Below are 13,771 nucleotides of genomic sequence, written 5' to 3' on the forward strand. Positions count from 1 at the left end.
TTCTTTGTCCCTTCCTTGTTCTCTAGCTTCATGTTTATGAGGATCTATCCTATGTTCTTGTCCAGTACAGTGTATGTGTTGGGTGTCATACCTCTGTATGTTACTTGTAAGGAGGCTAGTTGTTGTGGGTCACAGGGAGAAGCCTTCTTTCACTGGCAGTTTTGTATATCATAATAAACAGAAGAGAAAGGTGGTTGCCTGTGTTGTATAGTGATGTATAAACATCCGTCTCTTCCATTAGGTTGTTACATCTTTAAGAGAGAAGACCATGCTTTACTTCTTTATTTTCTACCAGCCTCCACTCTTACTATGGAAGATATCTACAAAATAACCTATTTAACCAGTAGTTTTAGAAGAACCAGGAAATGTTTTGTAATTTGGATATTTGATTACTTTCTACATCTGTGCTTCCTAAACGTGCAATCATATTTAACAAGCACATAACCTTGTTTGTCTGGTTAATCTGCTTACATGGGATACTTAGGTTAAAAAAAAAAAGCTATTTTAAAAAATGATATGACAATTTTCATGTAGGGATTAAAAAAAGTCTTTAAAAGTTGACCATATGAGAATTTTTAGCTTTCAGTGTCAACATTTTTATCTTCTCTCTCCTCTTCTCCTTTTTCCCATCTGGTAATGCCATGGCCTTTGCCTTCATGCTGGAGCTCTCTCAGTTCCCTCTACTCATGCTTTCTCCAATTTCCAGGAGCCCAATTACCTATTTAGCTGTGGTTTAAATGTAATTTAAGCTGCTAGGTGGTTTTGGTAAATTGGATGTTTTAAAAGCCTCATGGTATTCTTTTCTACTGTTTTGCTTCCATTTGGATATGTTCTCCTTGAGTCATATCTTTTTGGCTTAGGCTTATACTTCCATTTGGTAGATTCTGCTGCATTTTCTTACATGCTTGCTGGGTTCTAACCTCTGTTTAAAAAACCCAATTGCTTGTCTAGTGCCCACTCTCACCACTCCTATTCAACATAGTGTTGGAAGTACTAGCCAGAGCAATCAGAGAAGAGAAGGAAATAAAGGGCATCCAGATTGGAAAAGATGAAGTCAAACTGTCCCTGTTTGCAGATGACATGATCCTATATATCGGACAGCCTAAAACCTCTACAAAAAAACTGTTGGAATTGATAAATGATTTCAGCACAGTAGCAGGATACAAAATCAACACACAAAAATCAGTAGCATTTCTTTTCTCCAATAGTGAACATGCAGAAGGAGAAATCAAGAAAGCCTGCCCATTTACAATAGCCACCAAAAAAATAAAATACTTAGGAATTGAGTTAACCAAGGAGGTGAAAAATCTCTATAATGAGAACTACAAACCACTGCTGAGAGAAATTAGAGAGGATACAAGAAGATGGAAAGATATTCCATGCTCTTGGATTGGAAGAATCAACATAGTGAAAATGTCCATACTACCCAAAGTGATATACAAATTCAATGCAATCCCCATCAAAATTCCAAAGACATTTTTCTCAGAAATGGAAAAAACTATTCAGACATTTATATGGAACAATAAAAGACCACGAATAGCCAAAGCAATGCTCAGCAAAAAAAATAAAGCTGGAGGCATAACACTACCTGACTTTAAGCTATACTACAAAGCTATAATAACCAAAACAGTATGGTACTGGCATAAAAACAGACACACTGACCAATGGAATAGAATAGAGAATCCAGAAATCAACCCACACACTTACTGCCATCTGATCTTTGACAAAGGCACCAAGCCTATTCAGTGGCGAAGGGACTGCCTCTTCAGCAAGTGGTGCTGGGATAACTGGATATCGATATGCAGGAGAATGAAACTAGATCCATACCTCTCACCGTATACTAAAATCAACTCAAAATGGATTAAGGATTTAAATATACACCCTGAGACAATAAAACTTCTTAAAGAAAATGTAGGAGAAACACTTCAGGAAATAGGACTGGGCACAGACTTCATGAATACGACCCCAAAAGCACGGGCAACCAAAGGAAAAATAAACAAATGGGATTATATCAAACTAAAAAGCTTCTGCACAGCAAAAGAAACAATTAAAAGAGTTAAAAGACAACCAACAGAGTGGGAGAAAATATTTGCAAAATATACATCTGACAAAGGATTAATATCCAGAATATATAAGGAACTCAAACAACTTTACAAGAAGAAAACAAGCAACCCAATTAAAAAATGGGCAAAAGAGCTAAGTAGGCATTTCTCTAAGGAAGATATCCAAATGGCCAACAGACATATGAAAAAATGCTCAACATCACTCAGCATCCGGGAAATGCAAATCAAAACCACATTGAGATACCATCTAACCCCAGTTAGGATGGCTAAAATCCAAAAGACTGTGAACGATAAATGCTGGCGAGGCTGCGGAGAAAAAGGAACTCTCATACATTGTTGGTGGGACTGCAAAATGGTGCAGCCTCTATGGAAAATGGTATGGAGGTTCCTTAAACAATTGCAAATAGATCTACCATACGACCCAGCCATCCCACTGTTGGGAATATACCCAGAGGAATGGAAATCATCAAGTCGAAGGTATACCTGTTCCCCAATGTTCATCGCAGCACTCTTTACAATAGCCAAGAGTTGGAACCAGCCCAAATGCCCATCATCAGATGAGTGGATACGGAAAATGTGGTACATCTACACAATGGAATACTACTCAGCTATAAAAACGAATGAAATACTGCCATTTGCAACAACATGGATGGACCTTGAGAGAATTATATTAAGTGAAACAAGTCAGGCACAGAAAGAGAAATACCACATGTTCTCACTTATTGGAGGGAGCTAAAAATTAATATATAAATTCACACACACACATACACACACACACACAAACCGGGGGGGGGGGAAGAAGATATAACAACCACAATTATTTGAAGTTGATACAACAAGCAAACAGAAAGGACATTGTCGGGGGGGAGGGGGGGAGGGAGAAGGGAGGGAGGTTTTGGTGATGGGAAGCAATAATCAGCTACAATGTATATCGACAAAATAAAATTTAAAAAAAAAAAATAGAAAAAAAAAAAAAAAACCCAATTGCCATCGTGCAGCATGCGTTGTCCACGCTGTATCACATCAATTTACTGTTCAGAGGTTTCTTCAGGGCCCCGCTCAGTTCTTATCTCCATTTCAAGCTCTTTTGCCTCCCTTGAGCTTGGCGCTTAGTCCCAAGTGTACCACAATACTTTGTTGATAGCCATTGCTCATTAGATATTGACTTAGTCACAGGAAGTTCATACAGGAACCAAACAACACAGGAGCCAAGTCCATTGAGTAAAAACTCTGAGAAACACCAGAACAGGATGAGAGTTATGGTGGGCGACTTTAAAATTGCCCTTTCAGATGTTCGACCAATCAGGTAATGAAGATGTGGGTTCAAGCAAGCAGCAGTATGCATATATCAAGTGATACAACTAAACTATTGATAATAGAGTCTGTTCAAATGCTAACTTGGAAAGGGTCAATTATAATTTTATCTAATAGAATAAAAAGTTTAACCAGAAGGGTTGGAAAAAATGCTCATTTCGTATGACTTATCACCTCAGCCCATTACCAGACCCTCATCCCAGATTTCTTTTATTTCTTTCCAATATTATGTATAATGAAAACATTTTTAATAAAAACTGACTTCCCAAGATTCTGTAAATGACTTCAAAGTGTAGGTAAAAAACAAACCTATCTGAATGATTTCCCATATTAAATTATGTTAATAAAGCAGAAACAATGTTTGTTTAATTTAAGTACATGTCTTTCATTTTAGTAATAAAACACTTATTAGTGCCTGTTATATGGTATAGTGTAGGCCCTGAGATACAAGTATGAATTAAAACAGTGGCTGGCCTTCAAGAAATTAGCAACTCTGTGGGAGACTGTCAAATAAAGCCATAAAAATACACTGTGAAAAGTGCTGTCATGAGCCTAAGCAGAGGTGCTCTGGAATGTACCCTTCCATCTCAGCTTTGGAGCGCCAGACAGTCTTTCAGGAAGAAGTGGTTCTTCCTGGTTTGAATCCTCTTCTGGTGCCTTGACTAGCCTTAACTAAGCCTCTGTTTTCTGGTCTGTAAAATGAGATTAATGATACCTGTCTCAGAAGGTTATTGTGAGAATTCAGTGATTTTGATAATAGACTTCAAGTGTCTAGGGCCTGGCATGTATAGTTGCAATTATTTTATTATCCTATGTATGGCTCGCTCCCTACCAGCTTGTCAAATGAGAATTGCTCAGGTTTTTGTCCATTCTTTGCATACTGGGTTCAGGGGTGACGAGCCAGAGCACTGTGGCTTATGACCCTTCTGGCTAAATCATGCTAAGGTGCTGGATAGGTGACTGTGAAGCAACTGTGCAGAAACCTACGGTGGCACACTTTGTCAGTGCTGGTGTGGCTGCAGTCCTATGCTGGCTGTTCACTTGTCCTCTAACAGATGTCTCCTGGACACCTGATGGGTATGGAGTCAGGTGCTTGATTCTGTGGGAATAAAAGCTGAATTCTCATCTCTTTAGAGAGGCTAAAGGAGCTTCAAGGAAGGGGGCGAGATGGGGTTGGATAAGGCAAATGAAGTGTCAAGTAGAAATAGGTGACACTTGTTGTAGGAATTAGGCAAAGGGTAGGGAGTGTTTCATAGAAGAGGTGGGATTTAACCTGCAGGAGGTTGGTAGACCAGGGGAAGACAGCAGCAGGCGTCATACACTTTGGTTAGCTGGTATAGGCAGGACTGTGTTTTAAAAAGTGTTCTTGCTGATTTTATTACATGTGGTATGAACCTGATGTTCAAACCTATGTGTGGTCTTACCCTCACCTCGTTATTTAAATTAAAAGGGGGAAGTAGTTGGAATCTCTAAGAGAGTATTTAAGTTCTTCTCTAGACTCTTCCAACATTAAACAATTAAACAATATTTAATGTGTATAGTTTGAAAATAAGCCTTTTTATTTCCTCATCCTAGAAAATTTGTAAACTATAGAAAATTCAACAAAAGTCATCTGCTACCTTAAAAAAAGTTCTCCCCTCTTCCAACATAAAGCAAAAAACTCTAGTACCCTATAGAAAAATGGAGTATTTACAGTTATGTTCAAAGTTTTGTGAATTCTTTATGTTCTTTATCCCTTTTCCATAGAACTATTAACGTGTGGTTTTAGTAAAAAATTGCTTATTAAAGAATATTTTATTTGTCGTTTACTTCTTTTCTCATGTATTTGTTGTAATTCCCCCCACTTTTTCGTTTATCCTTTAGTTTGATGTGTTTTTTTTGATACCTAGAAGTTCTTATGGCTTCTTCCATTTCCTTTTTTGCTTAGAAGGCCTTTCTCTGTTCTGAGATCTGATGAAAATTTTTTTTTTTTTTTGGCTTCATTGTTTACTTGTGACTCTTTCAATCCATCTGGAATTAATTTGATATGAGGTGGGGTTCTATTTCTGTTTCCCAGTAGTTAAACACTTATACCAGCACTATTGGTTGGATAATCTTTTTTTTTTACCCCAGTAATTTGTGATGACACCTTTATGTTTTTACTTCTAATGGTATTCAGGTGATCTCATTATTTGGATTGTGGTTCTTAGGTTCATGAATTCCATCTGCTACTTACACAACGTAGGTCTTATTTGACCAGTTGTGCTGTTTTAAGTAGTAGCTCTTTACAATTTTTTTTTTGGCATGTGCAATTTTATAACAGTTAGCAGCTGACTTCTTGTGAGTCATATTTAAACATAAACTTTGTTTGGCTTACTCGCGCTGTTAAATTTTTAAAAAAATTCATTGCCACCATTTAAGAATCAATAGGTTTTTCCAGCTATTTGAGAAAAATCAGAAGACATGGCCTGTATACTGGGCCTGTATTCCCACAGGGCAATAGTCTGCCTTGGTTGAGTGGTGGCTGCCTTCCCTTCTAGAGTAGACTGGGGCTCTCTGGGTTACCTTTGCCTCACCACTTCCCAATGAATTTCTTTCCCAGCCAGCTCCACTCATTAGGTTTCTGCCTGGCCTAGACCCATTTGAGTTTGTAATGTCTGTTTTATAAGAAGATTTTTCGTGTTTTATTTAACTTGATCCTTGATGGAACTTTTTGGATTATGTTGCTCAATTTATATTATATATATTTTAATGCAGTGTTGGGGGAAAGAAAACCCCTCATTCTTTATTGAGTGCTACTTGAATACAATCTTCCTTCAAGTTCATATTATTTCAGCACAAGAAATCTTGTGAGCACAAAGGAGCAGAATAATATTCTCTAATGACATTAAGAACAAATGCAGGAAGAAATCGTGAGCTAAGCCTTAAGATTCAAGAACAAAACACAGTAGCATTTGTATAATACCATACTATGTATGAACGAATGTATTTCTGTTCTAATGGGTGGGTGTAATGTTGCTTCTGGGCTAAATTCTTTCTGCACAAAGCCTGGATATCACCATTTTCTTTCATTCCTGACTTTACCCACATGTTAATTTACATACCCTACTCTTGCTGAGTGTGCTGCGTGTTCTGACTGCTGATTTCAGCATCACTCCTGCTTTTGTTCTTTTCTGTGATTCACTTGAAATCAAATGAGTGAGTAAAAATGTTTGCTGGTAAGTACTAGTTTTTTAAGATAGTGAACATTTCTTACTGTGTGATCTTGCTTTGCAGCAATGTTGTGGTAAATGCAGAGGCATGACTTCCATTCCTGTTTTGTTTAATCCTGAGAAACTGGTGCTCAGAATGCTGTGACCCTGGTGCAGAGTCACAGAGTAATAAGTGGCCAGGACTAAAACCTGAGTCTTCTGACACCTAATCCAATGCGTATTCCACACTATCAACTTTTTAAAATAGTGGAGATTTGAGGTAATGGGCATAAGCTTGTTTTAGTTTATTTTCTGTTAGTCATTAAACTAGTTGAAGAGCATAATAATGAAAAGCAGGAAAGAGATGAACCACGCACTGTAATATTAATACCTTAGACTTTAAAAAAATTCGTGGTAAATTTAAAAAAATATCTAAGGCATAAAGAAAAATAAAGTGCTTCTATTTCAACAAAAGAGTGGCTATTAAGTAAATGAAATTAGAATAAAGTAAAACAGCCTGTTTTTTGTTCCTTTCTTAGACATAGGTGAACCATCAGATCACAGAATTTTAGGATTAGATCTAAGAAGATACAAAAATTTAGGTTCTGTGTTGTCAGATGGGGTTTTTGTTTTGATGTTGTGTGGCTAGTTGGTAATTAGACTTGGAGTAGACATTGGAAGGAACACCAGTTCCTGAGTCTCTCCTCCATCAATGCGGGGATTAATATAGGGTCTTCAGATGACCTGGCAGAGGACATACTGTCCTAGGTTCCCAGAACAACAGTTTGTAGTCCCGTGGGAGGGTGGTGGGGAGAGAGAAATGCAAAGAAGTAGAATTAATATGCTTCGTTTAGACTTTTTGCCTTATACGAAAAGAAAAATCATACCAGAAAAGGCCAAATAACTCATTGTTGCTTTAGAAGATGGAAGTTGAAGGAACAGGGAAGAGACTGTTCCTTCCACGAGGTGGTGGAGAGTTAGGGATAGTTTGAAGTTAATGGAAACATTTTGACAGAGTGAGGACATAGTTTGTTCTCATTGACGCTCAAAAATGTTTATTAAAAATCTACCAAGTTGGCAAGCAGCTTTAAGGGAGATAGTCTGTCTTCTCTGCGTTTAAATTTTGGTTACTTATTTTCTCAAAAAGCTTCTGTAGCAGAAGGAAAGCAAATACTAGTCTAGGGCAGTACCTGAGAAATGTTCATAATGTTAACCGAAGGATCTCAATCCTAATATGTCAGTATTATCTTAGGCCCTGGTGACCTACTGAAACATATTCCAAATGGTGTTATAGAAATCACTGGCAAGGTCTGGGAGAGTAGATGACGGTTCTGCTTGGAGGATCTTATTGTGATATTCAAATTGGACCATTAGGGAAGATCTTTCCCAAGATGTTTCTTTTAAACAATGATTATTATGATTTTTTTAAGATCTAGAACAAAACTTGTTCAAATGTAAATGAATTCCATTTCTATGCCAAAATCTAGAGCAAGTTTTCTTTTTTAAGCTTTATGTTGTTCTTACTATGTATTCTTTTTTTTTTTTTTGTAAGGAATGAGTGACATAGCATTAATTCTCAACACTGATAATTATGAAGAGTTGAAAAATAACAGGCTTGGAAAAAAGCCCTTTAAAGGAAAAAAAGAAAGTGTCTCTTCAATCCTTATGTTGTCTTGATGATTCATAAGCAGTGGTCTGGGTACAGATATGTTTTTCAGATAGCTTCATTCAGTGGTACTTTGTTTTATATTTAGATATTTCTCATATTTTGAGCTTCCCAGTGGATTAAGTATGTGCTTGTATTTTTTTTCCATTTAATCATAGTTGTCTCTGTTTTTCTGATTTATAGGAGGAAAAAAAGAAGTTTGACAAAGAGACAGAAAAGAATTATAGCCTAATTGATAAACATTTGAATTTATCAGCCAAAAAGAAAGACTCACATTTACAAGAGGTATTCTTTTATTTTTCTATGAATTTGTTTCCAAAATGTAATAAGCAGTACATATATATATATTTATAATATCCTTTACTTTTGAAAACTTTTCATCTGGGATTATGTAGAGGCAGAAAAAATGAACAGGTATTGTTATGAGTAAGGCACAAAATGATGAATACTTTTTAGTGATTAATTAAATAAGGATTTATAGTAATCAAATTTTTGGTTCTGAGTATTTTTCACAGGAACAATAATTTTAACAAGCATTACTGAAGAACAGATATATTATTTGCATGAATTGATCCATTAATTGGTTTTCACGATTTCTTGAAGGAATGAATCAGATTTAATAAACTCATATAACATTTTGCTTTTATGCAAAGACAGCATTAATCTTATTTAATACTGAGAATTCAGGAAGTTCAAGCTTCACTGGAAAGACAGCATCTGTTTTACTTATGTTAATGAACTCACTTTTTTTTTTTTGGAGTGAGCCATATGTAAGGAGAAAGGAATTTATATCTTCTCTCTCATTTTCTCTTTCTGTTTCTTTTTAACCCCTGCCATTTGTTTTTCTCATTCACAAGCTTGAACAGAAACTCAGTTGTTTACAGTTCAGAATATATGTTTTCATTTAAAATAATGCTGTTTTGCGGTTGCTGGGATCTTGACTCAACCTACAAAAGTGTGATTTTTTTAAAAATTTGATTGATTTTAAACACATAAGGAATCTGGGCATAATATGCTACTATAACATCACTTATTAAAGTATCATCCAAACGACACTAACAGCATTGACCCTACTATAAACCCTGGTTATATATAAATGCCAGATATTTAGTTGTAAAGTCTGTGTGTGTGTGTGTGTGTGTGTGTACAGTTGGTTTGACATTATTCACCTGTGACATTTTCTTTTGTCTCCCTAAACCTTTGACTCACATTTGGATGGTGCTTGACAGTTTATAAAAGAGAAAGGGCTTTATCCCACTTAATCCTCCCTGCAGTACTTTTCAGGCAGGGCTCCATTCTCCTCTCCTTCCACATTACGTAGAAGACCGTGCCGTTGTTACATGTGTTCCCTCATCTCCCGCCTCCATCAATTTTGAAATGACAGCTGTTGCTTTTACGTGCTCTCACTCTTCATGCTAGCAGCTCTCGACCCCTGTTCTCCCTTATCTCTATTTTCAGGTATCCTGAAGAGGATTTTCATGCCCTGAGTAAACTTCCATCTTCACTTTCTAATTAGGTATCTCGTTCCACACACTGCTTAGGCAAGATCTTTGGAGTCCTCTCTGGCCCTTTCTCTCACGTCCAGTCTGACAGCATATGTTGTCTTCAGCTCCAGAATATACTCTGAATGTGGCCACTTCTTGTGACTCCTCCTCCTCCACACCCTCCTAATTGTTCCTCCAGAGGCCTCAGGGTCCCCAAGATCCTATGTGACCTGCACTGCCTCACCTGGGCCCGCATACTCTTTGCTCAGGGCCTTTGCCTTTGTTCTTCCTTCTGCCTATTATGTTTTCAGCCCAGATCCTCATGCCTCACTCCTGCAAATACTCTTCCAAATACTCTCTACTCAGAGGTCACCTTAACAGAAAGGGTCTCCCTGGCCGTTTTATGTAGAATGTCTCCCTTACTCTGCTTTATTTATTTATTTCATTTTCTTGCAACCATTTGACATACTGAGTGTTTGTTACATGGCTTCTTCCACTATAATGTAAGCTCCTTGAAGACAACAACATTGTTTCATTCAGTTCTCTGTCCTCAATGCCTAGAATAGTACATGTCAAGGAGTAGGTACTTCATACGTGTTTATTAATTGAACAAGTGTGAGGTGCTTGTGCAGTGAGCTAGGGCTTTGGCAGTTTCATCAGTCTCAAAGATAATTAAGCTCCACATCAGAAATTTGAAGGGATCCTACAGATGAATAATTTCAGTTTCATTTAAATTATGTATACTTTCCTATCTTGTTCTGTTTGCTCTCTAAAAACATACAAACTCCCACTTGAAATAGCCTTCTATGGTAAGTGTGAAGTCCTCAAAAGAGGGGGATTCTTTTTGAAGGGGAAAAAGGTTTGGATATTCACTGTTTTTTGGCAGCGGCTCATGTATTGCTAATCTTTAGTGAACTGAGTTGAGGTGCTCAAGAGATTAACAAAGGTTGCTGAGAATAGTACTGAACAAAGGCACAGAAACTTATGTAATTCTCTCTTGTTTCAAGTGAAAATAACAAGAGAAGATTGTAGCAGCCACCTGGCTGGCTATTCTGATAATTTTTTAAGGACTTGCTGCTATATAACTCTATGTTTATTGGGCATATTAGCTTCCACGTCTGTCCACATCCCTAAATTCTACTTAATATTTATACTATAACAAGTATTGGATATTTGAGAAAATTCCATTTCTGATTTTTGAAGTCTATTTTTCTTCTTGAGTAGCCAAATGATAATATTTTAGTAAAATTACAACTAGAGAAGTAGATTCTTTGACTAATTTTGTGTGAAACTGATCTACTTTCTTGTACATATTTATAGCAGGAATGGCCAAAAATTAGATGACAATCAAATTGAAATTTTATGTTTGTTAAAAGCTAGTGACTTTTCCTTTGTGTTGTAGAAAATATAGTGATTGCCTTTTAGACTTGGTCAGGCTACAGGAAGTCATTCTGTGCCCCCTAGGTACAATTTGGGTATCCATGGCATTGTTGTAAGTTGTGGGCTGTAGACAGTCCCAGAGACTCTGGTGATGTAATACAAAGCACATGGCACAGTAGTTCTGGATACTCAGAACACCAAAGGGTGGTGATACAGGTTGACCAGCAATGCAAGGGTGATTGCAGTGGCAAGAACAAACTGGGGAGAGCGTCAGCTAAAAGACAAAACCAATCTCGTAAATCTCATCCTGGTGTAATTTTCTTGAAGGGCTTTTCCTAGTAAAAACAACACAGAGAAAGCCCCCTCGACGTCTCATGTCTTCATTTTATTTAGTACTCAATAAATTACAGTGTTTGTGCTGGGAGTTGTGCCTGTTAACTTCTGGTGGCTGAACTATCAAACTCTGGTTATTGGAGACACAAAAATATTGTGATTTTGAGGAGCGTTAGGTAAAAATTCTCATTTTAGCTTGATAACTCGTATTATATATAGACATTATTTAAAGTATTTTGATGCTAAAAAAACTATTATTACATGTTAGATAACTATTTTTCTTTCGCCTTTTAAAAAACTTGACATGTTTGTTGTAAAATATACATAAAAAATTTATGATTTCAACCATTGTAGTCTGTACAGTTTGGTGCTTTTAAAGACATTCACAGTGTTGTGCAACCATCACTATCATGCAGCTCCAGAACTTTTATCTTCCCAGACTGAAACTCTGTATCCATTAAACAGCAACTTCCCATGCCCTCTCCCCCACAGCCCCTGGCAACCACCATTCTTCTTTCTTTCTCTATGGATTTGACTGTTCTAGGTATGTCATGTAAGTGGAATCAGACCTTATTTATCTTTTTGTGTCTGACTTACTTTGCTTAGTGTAATGTCCTTAAGGTTCATCTATGTTGTAGCCTGTGTCAGAATTTCCTTCCTTTTTAAGGCTGAATAATATTTCATTGTATGTATATGCCACATTCAGTTTATCCATTCATCTGTTGATGTATACTTGGGTTGCTTCTTCCCTTTGGCTGTTGTGCATAATGCTGCTGTGAACGTGTGTGTACAAATATCTGTTCAAGTCCCTGCTTTCAGTTCTTTTGAGTATATATCCAGAAGTGGAATTGCTGGATCATATGGAAATTCTATTTTAAATTTTTTTGAAGAACAGCCATACTGTTCCCCTAGCAGCTGCACCAATTTACATTCTCACCCATAGTGCACAAGTGTTCCAGTTTCCTCATATCCTCACCAACACTTATTTTCCTTCCTTCCTTCCTTCCTTTTTTGGATAGTAGTAGCTATCCTAATGGGTATGAGGTGGTATCTCTTTGGGGGTTTGATTTGCATTGCTCTAGTGATTAGTGATGCTGAGCATCTTTTCATGTGCTTGTCTATTGGTGTATCCTGTCTGAAGAAATGCCTAGATAAATACTTTAAAAAGTAAAATTAGCCAAGTTAGGAAAAATACCCCATGATGCTTTATAAGGATGGTTTCTAGGATGAAAATTCTTTCTTCGCTGCTCCTTTGTGGAATCGTGCTCCTCTCCCAGTTACTTTCTAGTTAGGCAAGATGAGCTGGAACCTTGTTTTGGAACAGTCTCCTGACCAGCTGGTGCCCCTTTCACTCCCAGGGGTTCAGACACTGTGAGGGCTCAGGAGCAGGACTGCCTGCTGATGGGCTCCCAGCCCTGATGTGCCTTTGAGAGGTTCTTGAGATTGGTGCCACTGCTGCCACTTCCTCACCTGCTGCTGTCCCTCACTGCTGCTGAGATGGCTGGAATTCCCCCAACCCTGTCTCTTAGGAAGACTTCGTTCTGAGAGGGTTTGTTCATGGAAATGGTGTTTATGTGATTTTGATTCTGTGTGTGTGGTTGGGTGTCATTTGCAGCTGGGGTGAGTTTTTCATGAGGAGCTGAACTATGTGATCTTCAGTTCCTTGGGAGTTACCCTCAACATATAGAGCAGAGGTTGGCAAACTTTTTCTGCAAAGAGCCCTAGGTGTCTGTTGCAACTGCGCAATTCTGCTATTGTAGTAGGAAAGTAGCCACAGACGATGCGTAAACAAATGGTCACAACTGTGTTCAATTATGTTTACAACAGGCAGCACATCATATTTGGCCCATGGTCTGTAGTTTGTCAAGCTCTGATATAGATTTTCACTTCTCACTATTTCCAGTTTGACTTACCTCAATTATTTTAACATAGGCAGATATCCAAGTGGAGCAAAACCGGCAACACTTTTATGAACTGTCTCTTGAATATGTATGTAAGCTTCAGGAAATCCAAGAAAGAAAGAAGTTTGAGTTTGTGGAACCTGTGAGTATTATTACAAGTTGTTTGCCAGTAGATTTTTGTGATATAATAGAAATATTTTTCTTCCTAGATTTAATTTATGGTTGTTAGAGGTGGTGGCATGTAAATATAAAGCAAGACACCATAAATTGTAAAGGTGTGGGCCGGCCCCGTGGTTCACTAGGGAGAGTACAGCGCTGGTAGCGCCAAGGCCGCGGGTTTGGATCCTATATAGGGATGGCTGGTGTGCTCACTGGCTGAGCGTGGTGCGGACCACACCGTGCCAGGGGTTACGATCCCCTTCCTGGTCCCCCCCCCCCCCCCGCCTCCAAAAAATTGTAA

At 37.7% G+C, this 13,771-nt stretch overlaps 1 protein-coding gene across 2 annotated transcripts in view; it reads left to right on the forward strand.

Annotated features, from left to right (window-relative positions):
* Positions 1-13,771, forward strand: part of ARHGAP10 (Rho GTPase activating protein 10) — a 300,664-nt gene that overhangs the window by 93,076 nt on the left and 193,817 nt on the right. For both annotated transcript variants that reach the window (XM_063107709.1, XM_063107710.1), the window contains exons 5-6: positions 8,397-8,498; positions 13,343-13,453. In XM_063107709.1, the coding sequence (XP_062963779.1) occupies positions 8,397-8,498; positions 13,343-13,453 (213 nt within the window). The remainder of the gene's footprint in view (positions 1-8,396; positions 8,499-13,342; positions 13,454-13,771) is intronic.

Source organism: Cynocephalus volans, chromosome 9 (genome assembly GCF_027409185.1).
Source record: "Cynocephalus volans isolate mCynVol1 chromosome 9, mCynVol1.pri, whole genome shotgun sequence".
Lineage (NCBI taxonomy): Eukaryota > Metazoa > Chordata > Mammalia > Dermoptera > Cynocephalidae > Cynocephalus > Cynocephalus volans.